Raw genomic sequence first — 27,475 nt, forward strand, 5'->3', positions numbered from 1 at the left:
TAAAGAGCACGGGCCTCATTTATGAAAGTGCTGTTGAGTTTGTACTTGAACTTAACTGCACCTCAATAATTTGAGTATCAACCAAAATGTGTCTATAACATCAAGTATTGAAAACTGCTAACAGTGATTAATCAGACATTATTTGATCATATGTTTCCTAATCTAAATCACAAAACATTTTAAACTTTAGTCTATATTTTATTGAGGCAAACGTTATCATTTAATGCTAATGTATTGAGCAGTTTGTCATATTTTGTTAAACAGGAAACAGGTTCATATTACACAAACTAAGGTTCTCAAAAAAGTATTCTTTTGGTATCAGAACTGAAACTCAGGTACAACACTGGCACTGATATCAAAAATGTTCAAATGATAAAAATGATTAATGACAGCATGTTTTAAGAAGTGTGCTGAAGTTGCTCATAAGGAGGCTGCACAGTGAGAATAGTTCAATATATCCAGCAGGATATTCGCTCACTGTACAGCGAGTCTGAATTTGTTGGAGATATGCGACCATTTCAGTTTCAAAATACCTGTTTGTGTGTTCCTGATTGAGTCGGTACTTAAGGTGCAATATCATCCATTTCATAAATAAGCAGCCCTCAAGACCTTCTCTAACTCACTGTTGGCTATCCTGCTGTTTCTTCTCCTTTATTTGGCTTCCTGTGTTTGCTTCCCACTCTACTTTATATGGCATGTGAGTAACACAGCCTCTCTCCACCCAGCAGAACTCATTAAGATTATGCTGCTCTTGTTTCCACAGAAATGTCATCTCATCTCTCCAGCCAGAGCAATCTGTGTCTTTAGCCATGGTCGCCAGGCAATATCTCTGCCCATTTACTCTCCTCCACTGTTCATGGGGTGAACTGAGACCCGAGAGACAAAATGTTTGGGAAGTTTGGACTTGTGTCAACACACAAGTCCAAAAAAAACAAACATTTGGAGCAAATCAAAGACTAAAACAGCAGATTCATAATGATCCACTGGAAAGAAGACTCTTCCTGGGTATCCATTTTCACGCCTAATACAGAACCGGCAGGTATTTTCTTCAAAGTTATCAGCCTTTTGTTTTATTTTCCCAACTATACAGCAGGAAACATCTTAAAACAGGTTCATATTACCCAAACTAAGGTTTCCAAAAAAGTATTCTTTTGGTATCAGTACGTAAAACATTGACACTGATATCAAAAATGTTCAATATAGAGCTATACAGCAGGAAACAGATACAGTAGTTTAGAGATGCTATGACCAGTAGATTAATAGAAATTACTCAATTGACAGACAAAATGATTTTCAAAGTTGATTAATTACTTAAACAATTTAAATGTTTCAATGTTGAATATTAGCTGAATAGTAGCACCTTCTGAACAACAAGAATTTGCAACTTCTACATATTTTTGGGTTGTCAGTCAGGCAAAACAAGTAAACCAGTAACTTGTAGAACATTGACAGATTAATTGATAACGAAAATAATCAATAGTTACAGCCCTCTCTCAATTGGATTTACAATTGCAAGATCAATAGCAGTTTACACTGTGGTTACACTTGATCTATGGGCTGGAAGCTTCCATCAATACACAGGAAGCGCTTGTGTTGAGGGTCGGCTTTGCAGGTTAACATGCTCTGCAGGTTAATTGTGCGTGTGTTCCTTACCTGTTGTTCTCTGCATTAGTGGCAGCACTGTCCACCCAGGGGGCCTGAGCCCTCACCAAAGACTGGGAATGTTGAGAGTGAAAGGGATGGATGGCCCAATTGGAGGAGGGGTTAATCGAGCTGGGATTTACTACACACACACACAAACCATTTCAGGGGTGTGTACACCTTTCAGGATGTATGGTGGTCTAAATTAAATATCCCTATTTCCTGCCTCGGTTTGAAACCCAGGATAACACTGCAGGGAAAGTAGGAATTTGTACTGAAAAGAAGGTGTTCACAAAAATGCCAGAGATTCATAAAGGGGAAAAATATCAGGAGTAAGTGTGATTTAACAACATTCTGGCTTTTATCCTCAGCCTAAACTACTGTTGTAGAGGCAATGAGGATAAAATAACTTCACTGATTCTCCTTGGAGAATAAAAAGGCTAGGCTCAATATAATTAAGGTTTAAAAACACATTGAACTCAAAATGTCCATCAAACTTGGCACTTTTCAAGGTCCCCAGAGCTCTTTCTTATGAAAAGGTCTTTTGACAGAGTTGTAGAGGAAATTATGCGGTCAAAGACAGTATACCATGTTTTAAATTCAAGGAAAGGTGACTTTTTACTCATAGAGTACAGTTATGATAGAGATTGTTAGCTAAAATTCCAATTAAACACTACATTGAATGGATAAAAGCAGTTTTTGAGTGAGTGCAAACCTTGATAAAAGCTACTCCTCTGACTCCTGTTTTTTTTTTTCTTTTTAGATTTTTCATGCTGACATAAGTTTTTCTTTTCACAGTATGAGCCTCTGAGAGCATGTTTGTTGGACCTCCAGCCTTGTTTGAGGTATGTATTAGGCTGTATAATCTCCTCAGTGTTTGGGGCAAGAGGGTGGGGGGGGGGACCTTCTGATAGGGTAGTGCATGTTTCAGAGCCCTCCGTCTGAATAATGCTGTGGAATAATGAGGCGGGGAGCAAAGGCTGTAGCCCAGGGCTTTGACCGTCTCTGTGACCTGATTATGTCAGGGAGTGTCAGCCGCCAAGACACTACAAAAGCACAGAGCATCCCATCAAGTCCATATCCACAGTGATCTGTCCCCAGTGCTCCAGGCACCTTGTGAGCCAGGGAAGTCCATACTGTCTCATTAGCAACGTTTAGCATCAAGCACTCGTGCACAGACAACACTTAACTATAAACAAAGAAGCACGGTCACACTGGTGGCACTGAAACTTAACTCCAGTAGGTTAAATATCATGTGTATCATTAAAAATTAAGTCTTTTTTTCATGTGTTTCATTTCTAAGAAGCATCACCAACAACAACTTGAAGTATCTGATGTTTTTCTTAACATATTGCTATGAGGATAGTGCAAATGTTAAAAGATGAAACAGGGGTTAAGCTAAATAACACAGAGTGGCATGAAAGGGCACATTGTCCATACAATTTTCCTTTAATATGTGCTGTGTGCACCTGTGATAAGATGATTCATTAGATAGGGCCCCACAATGACAAGCATCATCGTTCAAGCCTCTGGCTACTGATGGAACAATTCTGCAGCCACCCTGTAAATATGACAAGGTCAGCGTTTTACTGCGACAGGCGCATGTGGATAAGAGAAAGAAGGGCTTTGTTTATTCCCAAAAAGCTTAATATGTGGTGCAGCGGCTACTAGACTGTAGACAAACAGCTTCAAGACAACAAACAGACCCACCACTGGAAATCTATGAGGAAAGATCAGAAATACTATCCAAATGTTTTATCTGAATTTCACATAGCCACATGATAAAGTGTGCGACTGTAAGGACCAGAAACAGCTTTCACAGACCAGTTACCGAGGAAATTGTTTTATCTTTGTAGTATTTAATTAGCTGTATGTAAAACCGGTCACTCAGAAAGTTTCTTAGCATGTTAACAACCGGTGTGCACCCCTCACCTGTCCTTGTGCGTTGGTGACCAGCTGTCCGGTGGCTCCTTGCAGGTTTGAGAGGGTGTTGCCAAACACCTGAGAACCGGCGATGGATCCCATGGCTGCTGCCGCCGCTACCGCCGCCTGGCTGGCCAGAGGATTCAGCTGGTGAGAGCAAAGAAACCGGTGCAGATGTTTACCAGTGTAATGCAAATTCTTAAAAAAAAAGACAAAAAAACACAGGTTCAGAAAGGCTCGGCATGGGGGGGCTTCACACTTCTTTGTTGCCAAGGCCAGAATAGGCCGACTGCAGTGAGGTCTGTATAGTCCAGTAGTGAGGGCTATGCAGTCCATCATACAGTTCCCAGAGGTCTGTGCTCCTGAACCCAGTGGGAGGCTCAAGGGTAGGGAGGAGCAGTGAGAACGGGAGGGCGGCTGTGAATAAATGGCCATTTTACCACTCTAAGTGCTTCCTCCGGCCCCTGGGGCTCCCCACGGGCCGAGCCGAGTCTTTCTACCCGTGGCAATAGCCCAACAGCATCCCGCTCTCACAATAGAGTGCGGCAGTGTGGCCATGCATCACTGTATCGTCAAGCGCTTCAATACGCTTCGAATTCCTCCTGCGTCATACTACACCAGCACGCTGATACTTTTGAAGGAAAAGGGGGGTTAAAATGACCATCTTTACCCCTGCTGTAATGGACTCATCTGGTCTGGCCTGTGGTTGTGAAAAGAGGCTCCTTGCGTCGGGGAGAGGTTGTAGAGCCCCGCCACATCGCCAAGATTACCCATATAAATCAAGCTAACCACTTATTAGGGGGCTGAAAATGCACTGCTGATTTGGTTGTAGTGCAGCAGAGCAAAGTCTTATTAGGTTGAGTAAGTAGATCAAAGACCAAGAAGAGATAGGAGACCTCCCAATTACTCACCAGAATAGAGAATAGAAACACTGCTTAGAAGCAGGCTGCCTGCTCCCTGCTGCTAATATTGTTGGCAATATTCAAACAGGATTGCTAGAATTAAAAGTAGAGTTTATATAAAAGGCTTGAAATATCATAAAGTATCTAGCGTGTGTTTCGTCTTTGACTGAAAGCATCAACTTCTCCACACTTCTTGCACTCTGCTGGGAATTCAGCTTTGTTCATCTGAGATCATTCAGTTGCAATTCATCTTTTATCTTACCCCACCACCATATATTATTACACTTTCTGAAATCAAATGATGAAAAAATGCCACTGAGCGATCAATACTTTTTCATTGACAGTAAAGGTTAAGCACATTAAGAATGACACTGCATTTGTCTTATGAAATCATATTTCATGTTGGTGGCCTCAAATTGGCCGTGATTGATATTGCTTCCCCTCGTCTGAAAGTCATCCAGTTTTTCCTTGATAATCGCAAGATTGTCTTTTATGCGTCCAGCGGTTGTCCTTCAGAAATCTTAACATCTCAAATGTTAGAAAAGCAGAAGCCTGATTCTTTACGTTAATTACGTTCTTTACAGCCTGACATTAAAAGCTTAAAAGATAACAGAATATCAGTCAACCAGAAATGAAAGATTTTGATATTAATCAACAGTCTATATTGATAAGAAGTTCCACAACTTATATTAATTTTGGGATTTGATCGTATGTGCTTATTTACTGTCCAAGTTCATTAAACCAGAGAAAACAAACCATGAAAGATGCATGTATTTACCATTTTGCACACAATATTTGTTAAAACACTACGAAATCTTGTCTTTTCTAGTGATATTTACTTATGTCTGATCTTCGAAAAACAAACACTGCACTGCAGATGACGCTAACTGACAAGATAAGCTTTTACTATTGTATTTTTTAAAAGAATCAGCTGCACATACAGTATGTCTTCTGCCAAAGACATGTCTGCTTTACCAAACTGCCCTTTGCCCAAAACACTTTGCTACATAGGGAGGTTTTTTTCTTCTTAAATTCATGTAAAGGTCTGACCTATCTTTGACCTATCATAGTTGGATCATAATTCAATATCATTGTGTATCAACTCTCAGCAGGATTAATTTATATGGTGGTATGATGATATGATTTTATCATGTTATCTATCTACAAATTTCTGTTTTCCAAATTAATGATTCCAAGTAAGCTGTAGGGATGTCCACACAATAGTCTCTCTTCATAGTCAAAACTATTTAATTTGCTTAAGATGTTTTAAAAGAGCAGAAACTAAAGCTGTAATACAGTATGTCGACCACTACCACGATGTAATGTGCAGTGATAACTTTTAAAATGGAAGGTTTAATGTTATTTAAAGTCATCAAGATCATGTACCAAGATGGATTTGGCCACATTTCTGAGCACACACACACAAAAAAAACACTAAATTGCTAATTCTTTACAGTAATAATATATGTCACCATTATGAACACCACTGTTTTCAAAATACTTAATTAACATATGGCCAATTTGGGGTGATGGATAAAGAAGAGTTTTCTTGAAAAGTAGGTGAGAGCTGCATGTTGATATCAGTCTGAAGCTGATTTCACTTCCACTTCTGACTGGAGAAGAAGTCATAGTATTTGAGAGGGAGTAATAAAACATGAACCAGGTGCTGCTGTAGTTTAGGTTAGAGAAGTTTTGTGAATATAAGATACTTAAGTGTTGTCAAGAGGGGTCTTTTAAGGCATTTTGGTGAACACACAGTATTATAGGTGTTGCTATAGTGAATGGGAGCGTGGAGAAAAGCCAACACGGCCAGTTAAACAGAGTTAAACAGAGGCTACAGATCAACACATAGATAATGTGATCTGCTCAGGCAAGCACACCCAGAGTCTCCCAGAAAATCTGCTGTGCTTGGTGTCATTGTGTGAGTGATAGGCTGTTGCAGAAGCTTTCAGATTTATTTGAAACATTATCATTGTGTTTCATTCGATGATAGCCCTTTCAGATGCTATGTTATTCTGGTAAATCTAGGTGAAAAGAGAGCAGACTTTATTGCTGCATCTGCTGGCACTGGGTAATATGGATAGCAGTTGGAAGAAGAGCCAGGAATAAGGAGAGGCGAGGCTGTGTTCAACACCTAAACAGGTGATTTTCCGCCACGGTGACTCCTCTCAACACCTCGGCGGGAGGCACAAAATGACAGACCTGGCCTAGCATTTGTACTGATTGCATGTGTTGGAGGAGATAAACAGTGATCTTCCAGTTTGCACAGCCTGCAAGTTAACCATTGTGTTTCATTCTTTTCATTCGCCATGAAAAGGGCGTCAAGAGGATTTTTCGGCAGCAGAGACCATTCGGGTCGACCACGCAACTGCTGGGATATAGCAAATGCAAAAACAAACAGAAGTCAATGCGTTTGTTAAAGAAATATTTTAGATGTCGAAGTTAAATTCAGCATCAGAAATGAACCAGTTCTTTTGTTATTACATTCTCATGTTGTACAGCAGCAAACCCTGGCACTGTCCGAACCTCCATTAGATCATGTGACATCATCTTGTCACCTTTAAGACACCACAACTCCTATCACTCTCTGCGCTTTCACAGTTTATAAAGCCAAATACACAGAACGACACAGGGATCAACCGACACTAAATAAATGTCTCTAGCAGGAAAAAAAACCTTGCAAATTGTTAAAAATGCATCTTTTCTCCGTACGGTATGAAGGGTAGGGAATCTAAACTCCGCCAGGCTCTCCGTCGCCTGTTTGACCATGAGGGTCACCTGGTGCAGCAACCCGTGTAATCTCAGGAATAGAGGGAAAAATAGCGTCCCTGCAAACCGTGGAGAGACCCCTGGAAACTAAAATTGTCTGACACAAACTAACTGGAGTTTATTCTTGGTTTTGCTCTTTTCATGTGGCCATTTTAAACTTAATTGCTTTTTTTTCTGGCCTGCACAGGACAAAAAAAGAGCAAAGATAAATGGTCAAAGTGGTGCACACACCAGAGGCGGGTAGATTTGTCTGCTCTCAGGCTTCAGTGGCGTGTAAAATTTATTTTCTACTCATCTATGATTCAACAACAGAATCAAACATTTATCTAATATATCAGAGAAAATCAAAAGAGAATACAACACCACAGAGAATGATTTGGCTAATTAGCAGCCAGTAATGTTTTTAATTGTCCATAAAAGCAGCTAAAACTGTTGTTTGAAAAAAGATATTCTGGTGAAATTGGAATATCATCCTGTCTAGAAAGTCTTTAGATTGCTTACAGGTGGAAATTATGCACTCAAATGTAAGACATAAGTCAAAATGTCCATGCTTTCAAAGTCCTCATTTAGCCCAAAGTGGATCAAAAAGTACAAATTAACAGTCCATCTCACTATTGTTTCTGGATGAGAAGAATGTCCTTTATCTCTGGAACAACATGGAAGTTTCCCTCGTTCATCCCGACCTCACATCTCTGTCTCCTCTCTGCTCTTTTCCCACTCCAGAGTGAATGTAATCAGCTGTGACATGAGAAAACACGTTTTCTGTCTGTCAGGACTCTGCTAGTCTTCCGCTGACAGTCCTCTGCTGACTCTCCTCCTCCTCCTCCCCCAAAACGGCCTCTCCCCTACCTCCCTGTCTCCCCTCCCGCACATCCACTGTGCTTATGAACATCAAAATGCCATTAGGCCCTCCAAAACACCTCTGGTCCCTTGGTTGGCAGGGCCTCGCACTGCGGTCATGCACTCTGAGCCCTCTGAGCGCCGACTATTGCTCACCACTGGGCCTCTGCTTCAGCCGTTGTGAAAAATAAACCCTAAAAAGAGCCATTCTTGAGGAAAAATATTGGTAAGTGAAAGACGGATAGAACAACTGGGGCAGATAACACCCGGCGAAATACAATAACGCTGCATCCGGTGATGGTCGGACGTTGTAATTGCTTAAGGCAGCGTAGGGATGTTGGTGGCAGTGGGTGTGGACGTGGAGGTGGCATGGCGGGTGCTAATGGAGTGATGTCATAAGAAACGCCAGAATGACAGCTAGTTAACTGGGGAGGTTTGCCTGATCAAATAAAATGCATTAACTCCAGGAAATGGATATCACAGGCAGCCTCAGAAATGGCCATATCTAATGAGGCAAAATGCAAATGAAGTAGGAAAAGAGTCGTGAAAACGTTTAAACTAACTATAAAGGGATGATGGAGTGTCAGACAGTGGCCGTCAATCTCCCCACTCATTACCTTCATGTGAAATTAACAGCAGCTTTAATCATTACATAAAATCTGCTCCAGCCCATTTGTTGATAATTGTGAGTCGCAGAGGTTCAGAGTGGGTTCTTTGTCATCAATCACGGCAGCAGTATATTTCCTCTGGTTAGGGGACACTCTGCGAGTAAAAATATAAGTTATACTACATTCCTCTTACACGATTTCTCTTCCTGAGAAATGATCTATAATATTTAGCTGTTTCCAGATGTATTAAATTTGAAACTACTTGGTGATTAAGTATCTACAGGAAAGTGCTGACCATTTCAGCTCATGATGTGACATATTTGGTGCCGTTATTTCTGTTCCGTGCTAGTGTTGGGTTGGAAATCATAGCAGCGTTAAACCGGTGTTGCAGTAAATCTATTGCTGCTCTGGCTATGACTTTAAAGTGGATACCTGGGCACGTTTTTCTGGTTGCTGTGAGAAAATGAAAAATAAAATCATTAGAGTCATAAGATCAGGCTATAAAGAAATTATGAACACTATTATTTTGGTGTATTATCAAAGACTCTTCCCAACCTTTACTAGACAATTACCTCAAATGTTCAATAGGTAATAAAACATATTTCTTGATTTCAGGAGTTGTATTGCAACTGGACCAACTACACACCATTTGTTTTTGTTTAGGGGGAAATGGCATCTCTTTTCACTCTGCTGTTGTTTGACATATAAATATAGCATTTGAATGACTTTAATATCCTCCTAATCAATGTCCAGTGATCTTTTGATGTCCTCAATTCAATATAGGAAGGGTCATCCGTGCCGCAGCTTTATAAACACAATAAAGGTAAATGATTACTCTCCACTGTGGTGTCCAAAAATACGGCCAGTAATGAAGAGAAATGGAGGAGTTTGAGGGGGAGGCCTGTCATCTGTCATTGGCCAACTCTAAGCCCTAAGATTAATCACGAGAGAGGGGCTCTGTGGCTAAGATGTGGTCACCCTTGATCGATAAATCCGCCTCCTTCCCCTCCCTCTATGTCTCTCTCTCTTTTTCTCCAAAATATACACAGTCGTTGGCGCAAGCTAAATCAGCATAAGTGGAGAGATGAATTGATGACATTTACAGCCGTATTTGTATTGATTCCATGAGTTTTGACTTCCGAGCCTCCCCTCCTTCAGGAGTTGACTTAAGAAAATGCACTGCTCTTGCATTCTAGTTGAGTCCATTTACAAAACCATCAATTGCACATTCCCTCCCCTAATCATAAAGGGCATAAAATCACCCACCGGGAAAATGCAAAATGTTCCTCAAAGAGTAGGAGAGTACAGTTTAGAGGAATTTGAATTTAGTCCACTATACATTGCAAAGCACACCAAATCTAGCCTCTGCTAACCATGACTGGAAAGACTGTGGAGAAGTATTTCTGATAATATTCTGCAGGGACCACAAATGGGACTTTTGACTTGGTCTATGAGGAGGGCATAATGCAATAACATTGCATTAAAAGGGTCTTTTTACAGCGTGGCAGCGCTGCACGGCTGTATTCCTTGTGTGAGCCCGGTGCTCTGTTTGCGGTCACTAATGGGCATCAGAAATTACAGGCAGTGGAATCGCGCCCCGCGGGGGGACTGGCCTCCTCAGCGGAGCGGAGCACTTAGACAGTGTCTGGGAGGCTGCTGGAAGAGGAAGGGGGGAACTCAATGTCACAACCCTGCCTCATAATTAAAGAAACCCTATTCCTTATCCACTGTTAGGTGAGCCCTAGTTTGGTGCTCCATCTGAGGGCTCCCCTGTGGGCGTCTAATGCGTGTTGCCCCCAGTGTGCATGTGGGCTGATCAGGGAGCTGCCTTTCTGCTGGGTGTCTGAGCTGGCAACCCTCTGCCCACCATGAGAGTAACAGGGCGAAGTTTAGAAGAATCACAGACCTCAAAAAGTGAAGGAAATATCAACTTGGTGAGGTCTGAAAACCCAACAAAACCAGAAAAGCCAAAAAGTAAGTGCAGGGTGTACTTTATGTAGGTGTAATTCTAAAAGTGAAAGTACCTTTACAGTTTTCCAAATGATCCCTCTGAAATATGATAAATTTAAGTTACTCCTTATTTAGAAATTCAGGGCTCATCGTTGGTCCTGCCTAATCCCTCATTTGAAGTAAATAAAAGTAGTAGAGCTGTCATGGTCAGGTTGTTTTCCTCATCTAGCTCCCATGCTTTATAATTATTCATATGAAATGTGGTGCTGTTGATGGGCAACAGTCTTATTTTCTGCTTCAGTCAACAGTGCACATTTGTATTTCTAAATTGTGGAGCGCTTGTTATGTAAGGCAATTTTCTGCCTTCTTAAGAGCCGGATCTCCTGTGCATTAATAAGAGGCTAGGCTGAGCTGCTGGAGAGCTGAGGGCCTGTTCATGCTCTAAACCACACAACCACCAGCACAGTCCGCTACCACATTCCCAATTATACATATTTAAAAGTTTTATTAGAAAATAGTGATTTTAAAACAGGTGTTATCCTGAATAATAGGCAGATGGGATGCTTCAAAGCTTATTATATGAGTATATTCAGATATTTTGAAACTTTGCCTGAAGTAAAATATAAAAAATGCCACTTTACCAGGGTTGTAGCCAAAAACACCAAGATCATGAGTTTAATTCCCCCAAAGCAACCCCATCTCTTAAAACATTTTTCAATTACAATATCTGTATATTTATTAATTTAACTGATTAATTTTATTTTTCTATATATTTTTATCTCCCAACATAATGCTCTGAATGATTCACCACATTGCAAGGAATACAGTTCTGGTGCAGAAACATTAAATTAATGTTTTTCATTGGATTTTTTTTAGTTTAGTTGAGGACATTGAGGTATCCTAAATGGTAGCTACAGCACAGCATTTTGCAACAATATACTTCTGATTAACAGAAATTTGTTTGACTTTCATGCACATTCAAAATGTGCATATACATAGTAGTTTATTGCAACATGGTAGTTTACTGAAAAAAGGTGTGACCCAGTAGCCTACTGGTTACACTGCATACCACATAACCACAACATATGCGGTTCAATTCCAGCCACGGATCCTTGATGCTGTCACACTCCTCTCTTTCCTGTTTCTATCAACCTTAAGCTAGTATAAAGGCAAAAATAAAACAAAAGAAGGCCAGAAAACATTGCAAAAAGATATGTAAAATTAATTAATAAACCCCCTTTTTCCAAACCACACAGACACTGCTGTAGAGTTATGAGACATATGACAGATAATGGACTCTTTACTCAACTTAAGCGTTGCCAGCTTCATTGACAAGCCACAGTATGAGCCATTGGGTCTACATTTGAGCATGTCATTTTAATTTTGATTTAATACCCAGTGGAATGACGGTGGCCCGTCTCGCTAAATTGAATAGATGTGGAGCTGATCTGGAAAATCAATTAATCGATGTGCAAGGCTCATTTAATACACATGTTAATATAATGGGAGAAACACCCGCCGCCCATAAAAGAGAGACATTTGGAGCAAATTGGACAGTGGTGATTTTAACAGCGGTTGACATAAGTAAAAGTGCACTGCAGTGGAAAACAGTGACATGAGTGTCTGAAGGGGCCTCAGCTGGAGACAAAAGCTGTAGAGATGGGCCTGAGACTTGAGGAGGATGGTGGAACAAACGGGAGGGGGAGGAGGAGGAGGAGGAGGAGGAGGGGGGGGGGACGATGGCAAGGAGGTGAGGAAAGATGGAGAGTGCAGACAGCCAGGCCTCTGAAAGGCCGTTGTGGTTGGCAGCCGCTGACCTTGGTGACGATGGGTTTTCACCAGAGGCTTCTAATGAAGGCTGATTGCCAGGGAATAGTGAGGGAGCCAAAGGGTAGAGAGGAGAGCAGAGGGGGAGAGAGGAGAGAGAGCAAGAGAGAATGAGAGGAGAGAAGGGAGAGAGAGAGAGAAAAGGATAGAGGAGAGGCTCAGGTAATTGCAGCACTTGTGGGTCTGAGGCCCTGCGGTCCTGTGATGTCGGGGTGCACTGGGGAAGAAGAGAGATGTCTGTGGACGCTTTGGTGGTAAATTGTGGAGCACAGGGATAGGAGGCAGGCCCCTAGGCTGTAATTACCCCTATGAGTGTGCAGATGGAGAGTGGACAGGCCCAGTGTGGGGCTCTGACAGCGATCAAGGAGACGACTGCGAAGGGGAGTAGAGACAGACACACAGACAGACGGCAGGAGTCTGACGGAGGAGGAAGACAGGACGCCTCCATCTCCGCCAGGCCCCCCGAAAACCAGCCAGCCAGACAGTGGACCAAGGTCAGAGGCTATTAGTGAACACACAACATGCCGGTGACAAGACAGCCATGACAAGAACAGCAGAGAGACGGCGCAGCGTTGTAGAAGATGCAGCTCCGGTAAGAAGAGAGACATAACGTGGAAGGATTTGGCAAAGAAAAAAGGCAATAAAAATGCTACAGAGTGACTAATTAGATCAGAGCCGAGAGAGAGAGAGAGAGACATGTGAGGGCTCCACTGGATGGCGCAGCAGGGTCAGGAGGGTCCGGGCATACGAACTGGAATAAGAGAGTTGATAGGCTGGCCTAAGCTTCCCGCTGCCACGGATCAGTATGTACTGCCTCTCCTCTCCCTGCCTGGGCTGATGTAACTCACTGGAGTGGCAAATTACACCAGACCTACAGCTGTAGCCCGACATTATGATTAATTTGATCAGTAATTTCTCCTGTTTTTCATTTTAATCGCCGCGACCATTCTGCTGTGGCAGGTCTTTCAGATCTAATTAAGATCAATTCCGGTGTAACAGACTTGGCGAGCGCCTTTACCCCGTCAAATCCCTGAGCTCTCCGGGCGTGGAGAAAACCCGCAGCTCTAATCAATCAACTTCCAGCAAAATCCAGCAGGCTCCCGCAATCAGCCCATTAACACACTTAAGCAAATTTCATAATCTCCCCCCCGTCTATTTGTCATCACTGTGGTGGCTATTTCAGGCAGCCACAGGCCGCATCTCACTGTACTCTGCGTGTTGGGGAGCGGAGTGGGTGTGGGCGGGGTAGAAAGGTAAATTCTTACTCCATTTAACCAAATTAGCTGCAGTAATCTGAGTTTAGACCATTGACTCAAGGGGACACAGTCTGTTGTGGTGTGATTTGTATTCTAATAGGGATATTAATGAGCCAATTAATGAATTTTGTCTCACAAATTAAAAACACCAAACACTAAAAACACTAGGGATGTAATGAATGCTCAGGATTTCCTCACTACGAGTTTACAAAGAATATCACACACCTCCCATGAGAAGAGAATTACAATGGGACATTAATTGGAACATAATGAGTGTTTGTCTCTCTGTGGCTCTGTGCTATATTTTCAGCAAATAGTTGAATGGCTGGGTGATTCTGTGCGTCTGAATAATGACAGTAGGAAATAGGGGTGTTATCTGTGTAATGCTGATTGTATTATGGTAATTATGACTCGACTGTGGGTAAAGCATGGAAACACCAGAAATGCCCTTCTGTGTCTTCAATTAAAACATACAAAAGGCAGATCTCGGTGACAATTCACGTGTGTTTGTGAGAAAGTCTCTGCTCTGGGAGTCTTCCTGAATTAAAAAACTTCTGTGAATTAACCAATGAGGTGCTCAAGTGATTCTAGGACTGAAAATCCAATCATTGACCCAACAGTGTGGGGTGCCGGAGCTGGAGGGAGGCGGAGCTGCTGTTTAAATCCTATTGCTGACTTGAGTGGGTGCTGAGGCCGTGGCCTGTCCTTGGGCGAGCCCCTCGCTGGGTGACACACTCTTTGACAACCCCAGCACTGACCCAGAGAAACTAAACCTTTTACGGCCAGTCTGCGTCTTCCGCACACACACACAAACACACGTTCCATAATCCTATTTGATGAGGCAATATCTTAATGATACCTGATGTGGCCCCTTTGGCCCCCCTCAAGGGAGGTCTGTCCTCAGTCATCATAATCAGCCTCACCGCTTCTTTTAGAGGAAGACAATCTATAAAAAGCTAAGGGTCTCAGTCTTATCAATCCAGTGAGCAAGTCCCAAAACAATCTTTTGTGTCATAGGAAGATATTCACAGATTACTAGAAATTTAACAAAGCAGCAGTTTCCTAGCAAATCAAAGCCTTATGAGTAGGAGAGTCTGATTGAAGTGTATTTGATCAAATCAGTTATCTTAGGTCTTTGTACGATGCCTGATGCAAGCTTAATGTCTGAATCTGTATGTTGGTCAGTAGCCCTTGTATCCACGGTCAGACTGGACAGTGTGTTTGGTGCGATGTAGCGGCCAGCCTTTGGAGCCCATTAAATCCAGAGGCTGTTTTTCCTGCTGAGTCTCACTAGGCCGTGACAGGGCCGGAGAGTGCTGCAACGAGGGAAACAAATAGCCCAACTCATCCTGGCCATAAAGAAGGTTGCACCACAACCCAATAAGGGTCTGACGCTGATGAATGTGACCAGGGACAGAAAGGCGACCCTGGCCAGTCTCCACCAGAAATGAAACCACAGGGATATAGGTTATTATCGTCACACAGTGACAGCCAGACGGACAGAAGGGCAGAGATGGATGGACAGACAAAGTGACTAAAAAGGAGGTTGAGTAGGAAGAGCAGCAAAGATTAAGGGACTGATTACGTTCGGAAAGCTCAAGGATAGATAACCTCTGAATCCCTCCTGGGTCTGCCACAGGAGGATGTGAATCGTGGCTCCTACTTGGTTGTGAGGTTTGATGTCAAGGCTTAAGCGACAAGATGCATATTCTAATAGCTCCACATAGACAGAAGAGCTACCAGCCTCCATTCAAATACTCCCACTTGATAAAGATCAAGTGCTGACAGAGAATCAAGCACTGTGCATACCGCTTAAGCACTGCGTTTTCTCAAGGTTGGCCTGCACGAAATAACACCATCATCACACTTTTCAAATGCACATTTCAGCTTTTTAAGGGGAGCATTACATTTTTAAATAGGAATTAAATATCCAATGTGTACTCTAGATTTCTGTGTACTTTTAGGTTAAAATCAATTAACTAGGAAATTTTTTATGGTTCTTGTGAGGTACTTTATCCAATGTGTCCGTGAAAAATTACGTGAATGGAAGTTTTGTACCTGTGTATAATGGAAGACATTGACATCATTAACGTGTGACTGTGCAAAAAAAAACATACTATCACCTTTGATACCGGTGGACAGATTGGAATAAACAAAAATAGGTGTAAAACGTAAGTAACCACAGTAGTTTTAAATTCTGTAATCACAACTTTATGAATTTACTAGAAAAATATAATCAAAATTTGCACAAGCCTAAAAAAAATTGGTGTATCATCAAATCACTAGGAGCTGATGTATAGTTATAGTCTTGTGCTACCTTGAACATAGAAGAATGATACCAATCACTTGATAAAGGTAAGTATACAAATTTTAAATTAAAAAAGATCATTGGTGTCAGATTAGCACGCTGCTAATTCCAGCACTTAAGGTATTAAAATCGGTATCAGAAAGAAAAAAACTGGTGCATAAGTTTGTTGACTCACCGACAAAGGCATGGGCGGGGTGACGGGTGAAGGAAGGCTGCGGGCCGGTGACTGGTTAGGCCGGTGTGGCGGGGACTGCTGCGGCTGTCCAGAGGTGGAGGAGCATGCGGAGCCCGGGGACGGGACGGATGACTGCTGCTGGCTGGGCGGGGTCATGTGATGCTGGGATGACAGCTGGTTCTGGGTGTGGGAGTGGGTCTGTTGGTGATGGTGATGCTGCTGTTGCTGCTGATGTTGGTGTTGTTGCTGCTGCTGCTGCTGCTGCTGCTGCTGCTGCTGTTGCTGCTGGTGGTGCTGCTGCATCTGTTGGAGCTGCTGCAGGTGCTGGAGCTGGGAGTTCAGTGATGAGGTAGCTGTTGGTGAAAGAACAGTTTGAGTCTTCTTTTCGCTTGAAACCTGAACCCTCTGAACACAAATGAGCTGACAACATGACAAATTGTGTTTTAGCACATAAACAGGAAGTACTCATTATTTGAAGAATATGCCCACACCTCGGATAGAAATACATGTACACATGGAGGTGTGGGATGCATAGGGTGAAGAGTGAGAGACAGATGTAAATTGCATGGAGCCACAACAAGGTCCTCCAGGGTTTCAGTCTGCATGATAGAGTCAGTGAATTTAATTTAGCTAGTTGGAGGACAAAGCTATCAAGCCCGACTGATATAATTGCTCTCTTTGGAGCCAAAAGTCTTCATTGTCACTTGGAGAATGTCAGAATCTTTGGTTTAATGGCTTAAAATCTCACAGGAAAGAGACATCCATCTTCACTCGAAGACTTCAGAAATAAACCCATTAACTAATTGGATCCAATAATGGCACACCATTAGAACCTTATTTCTACAATTAAATGCTTATAAATTTTTATGCTGTTTAAAAAAACTGTTAATGCTCAAGCTGAGCCAGAATAAGATAGAGCCGCACTGGCATGCAAATTCTCCCAAGAACCCAGAACGGCTATCTATGATATAATAAATACAAAAATAAATATACAATAATATAATAAACATAAAAATATCTCAGTGTGAATGCTGTGCAGGTGCATTAGTCATTTTTATGGCAGTTCAAAATTTGGTGGATCTTCTGTCAGCTCACACAAACATTGTGTTTAAATGTCATAAGAAAATCATAACACAACATGGACAGCAAATAATTTCTACTGAGGGTATCAACTATAATACTATATCTGGAGAACCAGGCTAAAAAACAGCATCTAAGCTGACCTTCACAGCTCCTTAAACAGAAAGACAAAATGAGTTTCCATACAGATATGATGGATAGAAAAGTTTAGCTTGTTTTTTTTTTATACCTGCACACAGTCAGAAAGCTTTTCAGTCTTTTTTTCAGTCAAACACACCAGAAAATCCTTAAAAGAAACTGTACTTGTAGGAAAAGAGTCATATGTATACAGTAACACAAAAAGGTTATTCAGGGGTCATAGTGTACTACAGTGGATGCGAAAGGCACAAAATAAACAAATACCAGTGACTTTAAAATAGAATATATTGTTCCTACACAGGGCAGTATTAGTTCAAAGTCATGATGGTCTCCCATCCACGCAGACAGTTAATAAAAGAGTTTCTACTTTCTTTGATTCTGTGATGTTACATAGTTTTGTAAAGAAAACAAAAGGATAAATAGAGGAGATGACCGCAACGGGATCCTACATGATGTCTGTGGGTTAAAAGATAATACAGGTTTGAAGGGGTCAGACCTTATCTGCATGTTAATATTTGACTGGACTTGTGAAATTTCACAAATTTATCTAAAACAGATGAGATAGTTTCTACAACAAACAATGAGATAAAAAAAAATCAACTAAAATGTTAACAGATTGAATTATACAGAGGGAACTACTAATTCCCACCCCAAGAATTCATCACTAATATGAATAAAAGGAAAAAACGTCTCTACTTGCATATAAAAGCCCTAATAGCATGTTTGATTCCGACAGTTGGATCAATAGTCTACACTATTGCATGCTATAATCATAAAATTCTTGAACTTTTAAGTTCATTTTTGCAGATATGTACATAGCAAAGACATCCCTCTACAACCTAAACCTACAGCATTGTGAGAGAAGTTTTAAACAGGGTCTCACATACGCAATTCACTATTAAAATGACTTAAAACACAAAGGACTGAATAACAAATGCTGGTTCAAAAGAGTGTTTGTGAACATCTATTGATGATGCAGCCAAGCAATTGTGAACACAGGCGTAGACAAGCTTGTATACATACAGAATCAATGCACTTAAATAATTTAAGTATGGTTGTCTCATAAAAGATGAATAAAACATCAGGGCAGACAAGTCTTTGATTAGTGTGGTCACTACGACTTCAGGACAAGCACAGATGAACATTTAATGAAGATCATCCTCCTCTTTCCTCACTCTGCAGAAGCGCAGCAAAAGAAAGCCTGCGTCTCTTGGCCAGTAAACAGTACACTTTTACATGTCTTCTACCTCCTGACACATTGACACCTCTCTCACACCCCCACCATGAATTATATATCATTTGTGCAAACGGCAAGAGTCCAATTCTCACTTGAAACGTTGGGGCAAGTTGTCTACCAAGCGCTGAGCCCCTGACAGGACCGGCTCTTTTCCGTTGCATCTTCACAACGACAAAATGTTGAGCCCTATTTAAAGACGGAATAAAATGGAACAAAGACGGAGAAAACAAAAGGGGGGTTTAATAAGATTTCTGTCAAAAAATTATCGAAACCAGGCGGAGATCAAAGACGATTGGAGAATTTCCTCCAGCACCAACCATTACGCTGAGGAACAAGAGGCACAACAAAAGAATATGAGGCAAAAGAAAACAAATACAGAGGGAATATGGAAGAAGCCCCATGTGGCCTTATTATAAGGGCTACACCGCAGGTAACTATATTCTTTAACAGCAGTGCTTTATAAATTCTGTCATCTTGTTAAGACTGTCAGGACCACTGACCCTCCCTTCCCCTCTAACTGGGCAACTGGCATTTTGAAGCTCATTCTTTTAACCGCAGCTGTCTGATTGCTTTGGTTGAGCACATAATCCAAACGGCTTGTCTCAGCTAATTGTTTGTGCTCCTTCCTCCAGCAGACACAGGGCCGAGGATGACAGTAGGAGCTTCACTGATGATGGAGTGAGGCCAAAAGGGTGCCAGGATTCTATAGTGCTCATTATATCTCCTACTGTCTCTTTGTTGTGCTTCATATTCACTAGTTCTCCGACTGCGATGCAAGCAGCGCTCCCACTTAGTCATCACGCCCGAGGGGTGCAAGAGCAAGGGTCCCACTTTCACTGTTGTCACAACTCGACTATGTTAATGTTTATAATGAGGAATGAGCCAGATCATAGAGAAAAAGTCGTGCAGCTAAATGATCAGATACTAGCTGAAATGTGGCATTTTGTGCTCCATTTAAACATATAACAACAATCATTTGGGACTATGAAACACCAGTACTGAGAAGTCTAAGGCCTCCAACCTCAGTGCTTTGAGAAACTGTCTGCCATCTCTTGTTCAGAGCTTTTTTTTTGCTGTATTGCCATAGTAGAAATCAACTGTTATCTTTGACTGTCCCGGCCCTGTCTTCTGAAGTACTGGAGGACGAAGCGAGACTGATTGTCAGAGGTCGAAAGGCTAGGTCAAAGCTGGCTCATTCGTCAGACAAAATGCTATTTTTGTTTCCTGTGTGGTTGAGGAGTAGAGAGGTGGGGGGGGGAGAAGCAGTCTGCTCTCTCATTACCAGCGCTATCTCAGTAGTCCCTGCCAACCCCCCTATTACAGCACTTTTCTCTCTGGGGCTGATTCTAGCTCAACTCATTGTTTTCCTCTCATTGCACTACACCTACTTTTACAACTATTCCCTATGAGTTATCTTATATATCTTTGTGTGTGTGCATGTTTGTGTACAGGAGTAGTAAACTTTTTTACATCTCTGCCATCTCTGAGTGTTTTGGCTACATTTTGGCATAATTACAGGTGTCATACCAGTCATACTGTCTGCCACTGTAAATTTAGCGTGTTAAAATAAATATAAAAACATGTATTAATGAATTTTAAGCGTTCTAGACAGCATAAACAAATAGGTGCTTATCATATTGTAGCCCTTAGAAAAGGCTTGCCAAGGCCAACATGAAGAGCAATTGCAGCGTAACAGTAATCAAGTCTACATAAAAGGACTTTGATGATCTTTGACTCTCGTCAAACTGTATGTGCTTCACACAGCGTGAAGTACAGTGCAAAGAGGATGGAGATGATCATCTCATGTCGAAAGAATTCAAGTTTTCGGAGCATCAAAAGGGAAAACATAGCTCACAAACCTTGACAAGAATGTATTGAATTCAGCGGGATGAATAAAATCTATAGCATGTTTTATGTAAGATCAGTAAATTATATGTATGTGTGTGCTGTTTTCTTGAAGATACAGTTTGAAAGTGTTAAGCTGGAGTACATCTACACCACCTCATCGATTCAGCTCTGATACATAATTAAACTGGGAACAGAAAAATGTCTCCACAATCGTTCTGCAGAGCGGCGTTCAAATCATCCCTAACTGCTGTTGCGCTGTCTGAATGTCTTTGGCATCATTTAGGAGGGCTGTAAATTAAGAGCTAATCAGCGACTGTAGAGGAGCCTGTCAGCAGTTAATGAAATTGTCCAATGTGACCCACCCTGTATTTTTAGGAACTGCTCTAGTCTAAACACAGCTGTCATTCTCTAACAAGAGAGGTGAGAGGGGACAAACAAGCTCCCTATTACTGCTCTGCCTCACGTTCCACTATGGGAGTCCATAAACCACTGTCTCAATTGCCTTTTCAGTGAGTCACACTGATAATTACTGCACTGGACGTAAGGAGATTTAGACTCTATGAGATCTGGTAATTATGAAGGTGGTCAAAGGAAGGTCATTTTTACTCTGCGGATTAGATCGGAGCTATTGCACACTGATGAAGTGGATAACATCACTGTTTCTGTGCTGGTTTCTCAAGTTCCCTGTTAACTTTTATCATTGTTGGTCACTTTGTGTCACATTGATAAGACCAGTTTACATCAACATAAAATATTTTCATTAATGATCAATCTGTCGCTTATGTTTTTGATTGACTTTTAGTCTATAAACTGTTCATTAAACACACAGTAACAGCTGCCCTTCACAAGTCACTAGACTCCAAAGTGAGTTCTTCAAACTGATTACAATACTAGCAGCTACAGAAAGGCATCAAGGTCTTCATCTTATAATAAAGTAAATCATAGAAAAGCAAGAAATATGTTTGGAATTTGAGGCGTAACCTCAGGTATCTGTATTTCCAGTGACAAGGACCATTATTTGCGACTAATCAATTAAACAATAATTACCTGAGCTAATGAATTGTTAATATATTTGTTTATTGTTGAACATATCTTGATATTAGAAGACACACATGAAGTTGGAATTGTATTGTCCAAACATAAAGCAAACAAACAAACAAAAAAAAGTTCTGTTTCGTTTTCTTAACACAAACTGGAACACAAATTTGTGTTACATTCTTTTACCAGCGAGTCCATACAGTTGATAATCACGTTAAAGGAATGGAAAACAGATTCCTGCTTCGGCAATGGTTGGAATAAACTTAGGGGAAAATGAAACGTTAAAGGAAGTAGTGAACTACTGAATAAAAACATTTCTCAGAGCCACAGCAGGCAATATCAGTGTTTCAGTCCTACTGCAGGATGGAGGATCTCAGCGACTACTAAAAAAAAAAAAATATATATATATATATTTATATATATATATATATATATATATATATATAGGCAGTTAAGATTTGAGTGGAGTCGCAGAGCCACAGGATTTTAGAGAGTAAACCACATCGCTTGTAGGGATCCAGAGATAATGCTTTCACTTTGTGATGCAAGGCAATATCAAGCTGTGTTGTAGAATTCTCACTCTGGGGGAAGCATTTCAAAGAATCAAATCCTCTCCATGGAGATGTTACACATACAAGAAAATCCCTGTGCACTCGATAATGTTGCCCTTTTGGTGTTGCTTACGCTCGGTTATTGATTTCCAAAGTGTGGTCCAGGGACCTCCAGGGGCCCTTGAAAGAAATCCAGGGGGTCCCCAGCAAAATAGGAGCTAGTTTAATTTCACTATGATTTCCCTCCTTTGAGAAAAGATATGAGGATTTCTGTTTTGATTGTAGCTTTTTCCGCCACCCAATATTGGCCTGTAGTGTCAGATCATGTGCTTGAGAGGCTGGGACTCTGCAGGTTTCCCTCCAACTAAAGACTACACGTTATATGCACTAATTAGTTGATCTCTCTCTGCTTAGAAGTTCGTTAAAGAAGCTGGCATGAGGTCTGATTTAAAGAAGAACCTGCAGACTCTTGATCCTACATGGCGCATGACTGTTGTCCACTAATCAAGGTCTAAAGCTAAAAATCTCCTCAGATGGAGTCTTTGGGTAGTGAATATTGTTTTTTTTTTTTATCCCTTTCTTAGTAGTTGCAATGCCTTAAATTTTAAGACATCCTTTAAAAATGCAAAGCATTTTTTTACTATGTTGCTTTGTTTTACTTTACTTACTTACTTTCTTAATTCAAATGAATGACTAAACCAATTAGACCCTTGCACACACTGAGACAATCCTCCCCACTGCTTTTGGACACATAAGTGTTTCACTCTCATTTCAGAGTACATTGAAGGTATGCAATACCGTGGAACCCAGTAAGGGGTCCTTTGCTTTTGTCCTTCATAGTCCAGAAGGTGCTGGACCCCCCCCACACACACACTCTTAAAAAAAAGAGCCTGTCTGCCTTGCAGGACAGACTGGGTTGTTACAGCGTGTTCATGGTCCCCATCATGTGTCGTCAGACCAAAGCGGAGGCCACGAGTAAAAGCCTCATGCAAAATTTATGTTCATGCGGCTGTTTCAGTGGGTGGAAAAATCAATATTACGGGCCTGATGCACAGAGATGACTGAGTGCTCTCTGACTGACAGTAAAAGCCGAGAGAGATTGAGGGGCTACATTTACTGCTCTAGAAATGGAGTGGAGTAGAGTTGCCCTAATAGTCTAGTTCACCTTAAATTTGAATTTCATTGTGGATTATTTTGATAACAACTTGGATATTGGTGGTTTGAAGAAATTACGCCATTAGGAAAAAAAAAAAAAAAAAGGAGCAAACGAGGAATAAGCAAGCTTGTTTTCAAATCATCTAAAACACATCTTGTGGTTTCTGAACAGCTACAGTATTGGATATTATGGGGTTATTAAGCCTTCCCTTCCTTTCCAACTTACACAGATATAAAATGATTGTAGAATAATCAAAAGACAATGTGGGTATGAGGAGGACATCATAGGGCTTTTGTTCTGCGCTGCTTCGCTTACATATGCTTTTGATAGCGTGCCACATACCCACAGTGCATTTGGGGAGGAATGTGAGAAGAGAGCGAAAGAAAGTGAGAAAAAGAAATTCAGTGGGATGAAATAACCCCAAACAATGGGATTTGCTTTCCATTCTTCTGCCTCCATCTTCTGTCTTTAATTATTCCCTTTGGTTGTCTGAGGGAGCGTGTAAGCACTTTCACACAGCACAACATGCCCAGCAGCACAACACTGTCTGCCTTAGTGATGTGGAGACTTCTGAGTGACACTGAGCCTCTTGTGATTATTAATGCTGTTTAATACAACACAGAGGAGCCACTATGATTGAGGGAAAAAACAGATTTCAAAATGCATGCATTCAAAATGCAATGTGAATGGAATTATGTTCTACATGAGCACTGCACTTGAGATACATTCCCCCCTTGCTACATAAACAATGTGTACACCATGAAATGAAGGATAATGTTTTGTACATGCAACAATGAAAATGTGTATTTGATAACAAGTACCAAGTGTGCTCTATTTTGTACACAGCGTTTAATGGAACCTCAGCTGATCCTGGTGGGGATCCTTTGTACCGGTTTAGTAGTTTCTTCCTGAATCGCATATGAGATATTTGAGAGCCCAGAACGATGTATGATGAATGAAGTAGCATGCTACTTATACGCTTATCGTGCTCACTGACTAGCAACAGGTTCAGCAAAGGGCAGCGGCAGTAAATGAAATTCCGCACCGGGACAATATATCATCAAAAGAAATGTATGCACCCGAAACTTACAAGCCTTCCTCAGATGCGGACAAGGTGCCTGACGGGGCTGGGGGGAAGGGGGGTGAGGGGGGGGGGGATGGGATAGTAGGGGGGGAAAAAGGGGGGGTGGGCAAGTGGGAGAATAAAGGGGGGAGGGTTTTTTGCTGGATGGGTGAGGAGCAAGCAATGGGAAGCAGCAGATTTTGTTGAATCAGTTCTATTTTCATACTGGCTGATCTGTGTCTTTTAACCATTTCACTGCAGCTGGAAAATGAAAGTACCAGGGCTAATTTCACAGTGAGAGCTCACTGAACAAAACCCCCCACGGTCTGTGGAAAAGGTGCTAAGTCTACTTTGTCATTGTGAATTACGGCAGTGTAATTCAGGGAAACGTGCTTCTGTGTATGAGGGAGAAGAAGAAGAGTGGAAAATATGTTCCGAAGGAAAGGCAAGAAAACGCGTTTTCCTCTCTAGCCTGAGATGTACTTAGTGAGGTTTTCGTAGGATCTGTAAGTAACAGATATCTCTTTCCAAACATGCCGTCCTGTACTGATGCCACAGGATCCATCTGTGATGGGTCTGCAGTTAGTCCAGAAATAGCACCCAGGAGACTTACACACTCCTCAGACCTCCTACGGGACCTTTTAAGCTGCACTGATACTGATAAAAGCCCCCACAAATCTGGCCCCCAGATACCTAGGCCATTAATTAAGGTAATTATGCCCTGGTCAGCAATTAGTAACCACAGATAGCTTTTAGCAGCGGCTAAGACATCCCCGCTGGTGAGGGGTTTGGTTCCATACCATCTGCTGACAAATGTCACCATGGACTCTTTGGTTTCACAGACTGGGAACTGGAGAGCTGTGTTTAAAAATGACCTCTGTGTGATCCAGGCTGGCTCCCAGACTCCCACAGCCTCTCTGCTGCTGCAGGATCACTTTGTTTGTTCTTTTCAGTTCTTTGGTTCTTTTCTCTCTCAAACACGGGAGAGCAAGCTCTATGAAAATCCATACATGTTGTTCAGGGCCATAGTGGGAGTAGGAAACGTTCACTGCACAAGGTATCGATCAAAATTAGAACATCTGGGCGTGAGCGTAAGTAGTATTGATCAGAGCGTAATGCTACATTGATTTGCTTGTATTATTAAGTCTGTGATAGATCCGCATTGATAATCTGCTAGTTTACATTATAATCTTATATACAGATATAATGAAAGTGAGTGAAAGTTTTCACAGACACAATATGCTTATTGTGATGTATGTTGATTATTATTATCAGGAAATTCCCTTAGACATAAACAGTTGTGGCTTTTGTCATTAACATCCAATCAAATCTTTATTTTGATAATGTCCGTGATATGTGATTTCACATGAAAACATGCACAGAAGCAAAGACCCGCTGAACAAATGTGATAAACATTCAGAAACAAATCGTAGCTTTTATACTAATATCAAAACACAGCAGTTTGTGTATTTCATCCTGTGGCAAAGGTGTGTGATATAAGGTGCTGTGAGTAGAACATACTGATAAAAATAGGCTGAATACACACATTCAACCTTAGAGGACAGATCATGCAATAACTCACATTACTGGGGAATGGGAAATAAAGGATGCAGCTGTGCTACTTTACACAATTCCACATTTGAAGCAATCGGTGATAACACCATTTTCATTCCAGTTCAGTCCCATAAAATTACCATTAACATTACAACTCATGCAGAACACAGATAAATGTAAAATGTCACCCAGTTCTGCCAGGCGGGAATTCCAGTTCCACAAGATTACCATCTCTGTCTGCTCTCTCCCACTGCACCTTGTCTAATATTTCATTTACAACATTTCATAAGTTCATTTTCCCCTCACTGACCATGTAAATCACAAATCAATTTTCATTTAAAATGCTTGACTACAGATTGTTGCTGAAAGCTTCTGAATTGCGCCTCAGCAATATGGCAGACCTTTAGCAAATCTTACGGAAACAATCTGGCTGGAAAAAAGGAGGAAAAAGTGAGATGTAATTTCTACAAAACAACTCTGGGCCAAGTGGTCAAGGCATTTACTGGAGGCATTTTACAAGAGTGGAAATATCATGAAAACAATACAGTTGTAACACAAGCTATTATGCATTGTTATTTATATCAGATTCAATACTCCCTCATTTATTGAAACCTTAGACTTGTGATGGACTGGTCAATCTACAGGATTACAGTATAATGAAAAGATGAATTCTATTGATAATTATGTTGCATACTTAATCAATATATGCAACAATCTTAAATACTGAATACTTGATAAAATGTATCAGCGTGCAGAAGATTTTATTCTACTGAGACCAGCTCAGTTAACGTTTTATGACAAAATACCTGCATAACTTGTAATATTTTGCTATGTTAAACTGATTTTTGGGTTGAATGGACTCAACAGTATGCATGTTTTATATTTAAAAACTTAATTACACCAGGGAGCGGTTCATCTTATGTAGCTCGGGAGCTGTGGGAGTAAAAAAAACAGCTGCATTAATATTAAATAATATTACATGTTCCTAATTATTCATATCATTGGCAGCTAATTTGAAAATTCGTCATGTTGAAATTCTACTGCACAGTGCTTTATTGCCACCTTGAGTAAAATCCACTTAAATAAATACATTACACTCCCTGCATACAGAGTGCAGACAGACACAGTGTGTAATGTAAAGAGACTGTCTTGTAGACTATGTGCTTATGGCAGGAGGTTTGCAAAAAGCCTCCCTCAGTGTTTACCAGTGAGGGCAGATGTCAGGGTTTGCTGTGGAGGAGCAGACACAGCCACATCTGATTAACAATATTATTGACCTCCTCCACACCGCCATAAAGACTCATCCACCCCCCCCTCATTTCTTTTCTTTTCTTTCTATTTCAGGCTCTGGCAGCGTGCTGTCCTGTGGCATGGCTGAGCCAGAGTGACACTGCCACCATCTACAGAAACAAAACACGAGTCAAGAGCCAGAAGGTAAAGACAAACAGCGCTACTAGATCTTACTAGACAGAAAACATAAAAATATCTGGGGATACATACATTAAAAAAAATATCCTGCTGTAAATTCAAATGCACTGTGCTCTATTTATACTGTTATTTTTGTGCAATTATGAAATATATGTAACTTGAATTCAGAACAAATCATTAGCA

At 41.2% G+C, this 27,475-nt stretch overlaps 1 protein-coding gene across 7 annotated transcripts in view; it reads right to left on the reverse strand.

Moving 5' to 3' along the window:
* Nucleotides 1-27,475, reverse strand: part of pou6f2 (POU class 6 homeobox 2) — a 74,658-nt gene that overhangs the window by 17,248 nt on the left and 29,935 nt on the right. For all 7 annotated transcript variants that reach the window (XM_042398803.1, XM_042398809.1, XM_042398802.1 and 4 more), the window contains 2 exons: nucleotides 16,200-16,552; nucleotides 3,574-3,711 (listed from right to left, as the gene is read on the reverse strand). In XM_042398803.1, the coding sequence (XP_042254737.1) occupies nucleotides 3,574-3,711; nucleotides 16,200-16,552 (491 nt within the window). The remainder of the gene's footprint in view (nucleotides 1-3,573; nucleotides 3,712-16,199; nucleotides 16,553-27,475) is intronic.

The sequence above is a fragment of the Thunnus maccoyii genome, chromosome 21 (assembly GCF_910596095.1).
Source record: "Thunnus maccoyii chromosome 21, fThuMac1.1, whole genome shotgun sequence".
NCBI classification, from domain to species: Eukaryota; Metazoa; Chordata; class Actinopteri; order Scombriformes; family Scombridae; genus Thunnus; species Thunnus maccoyii.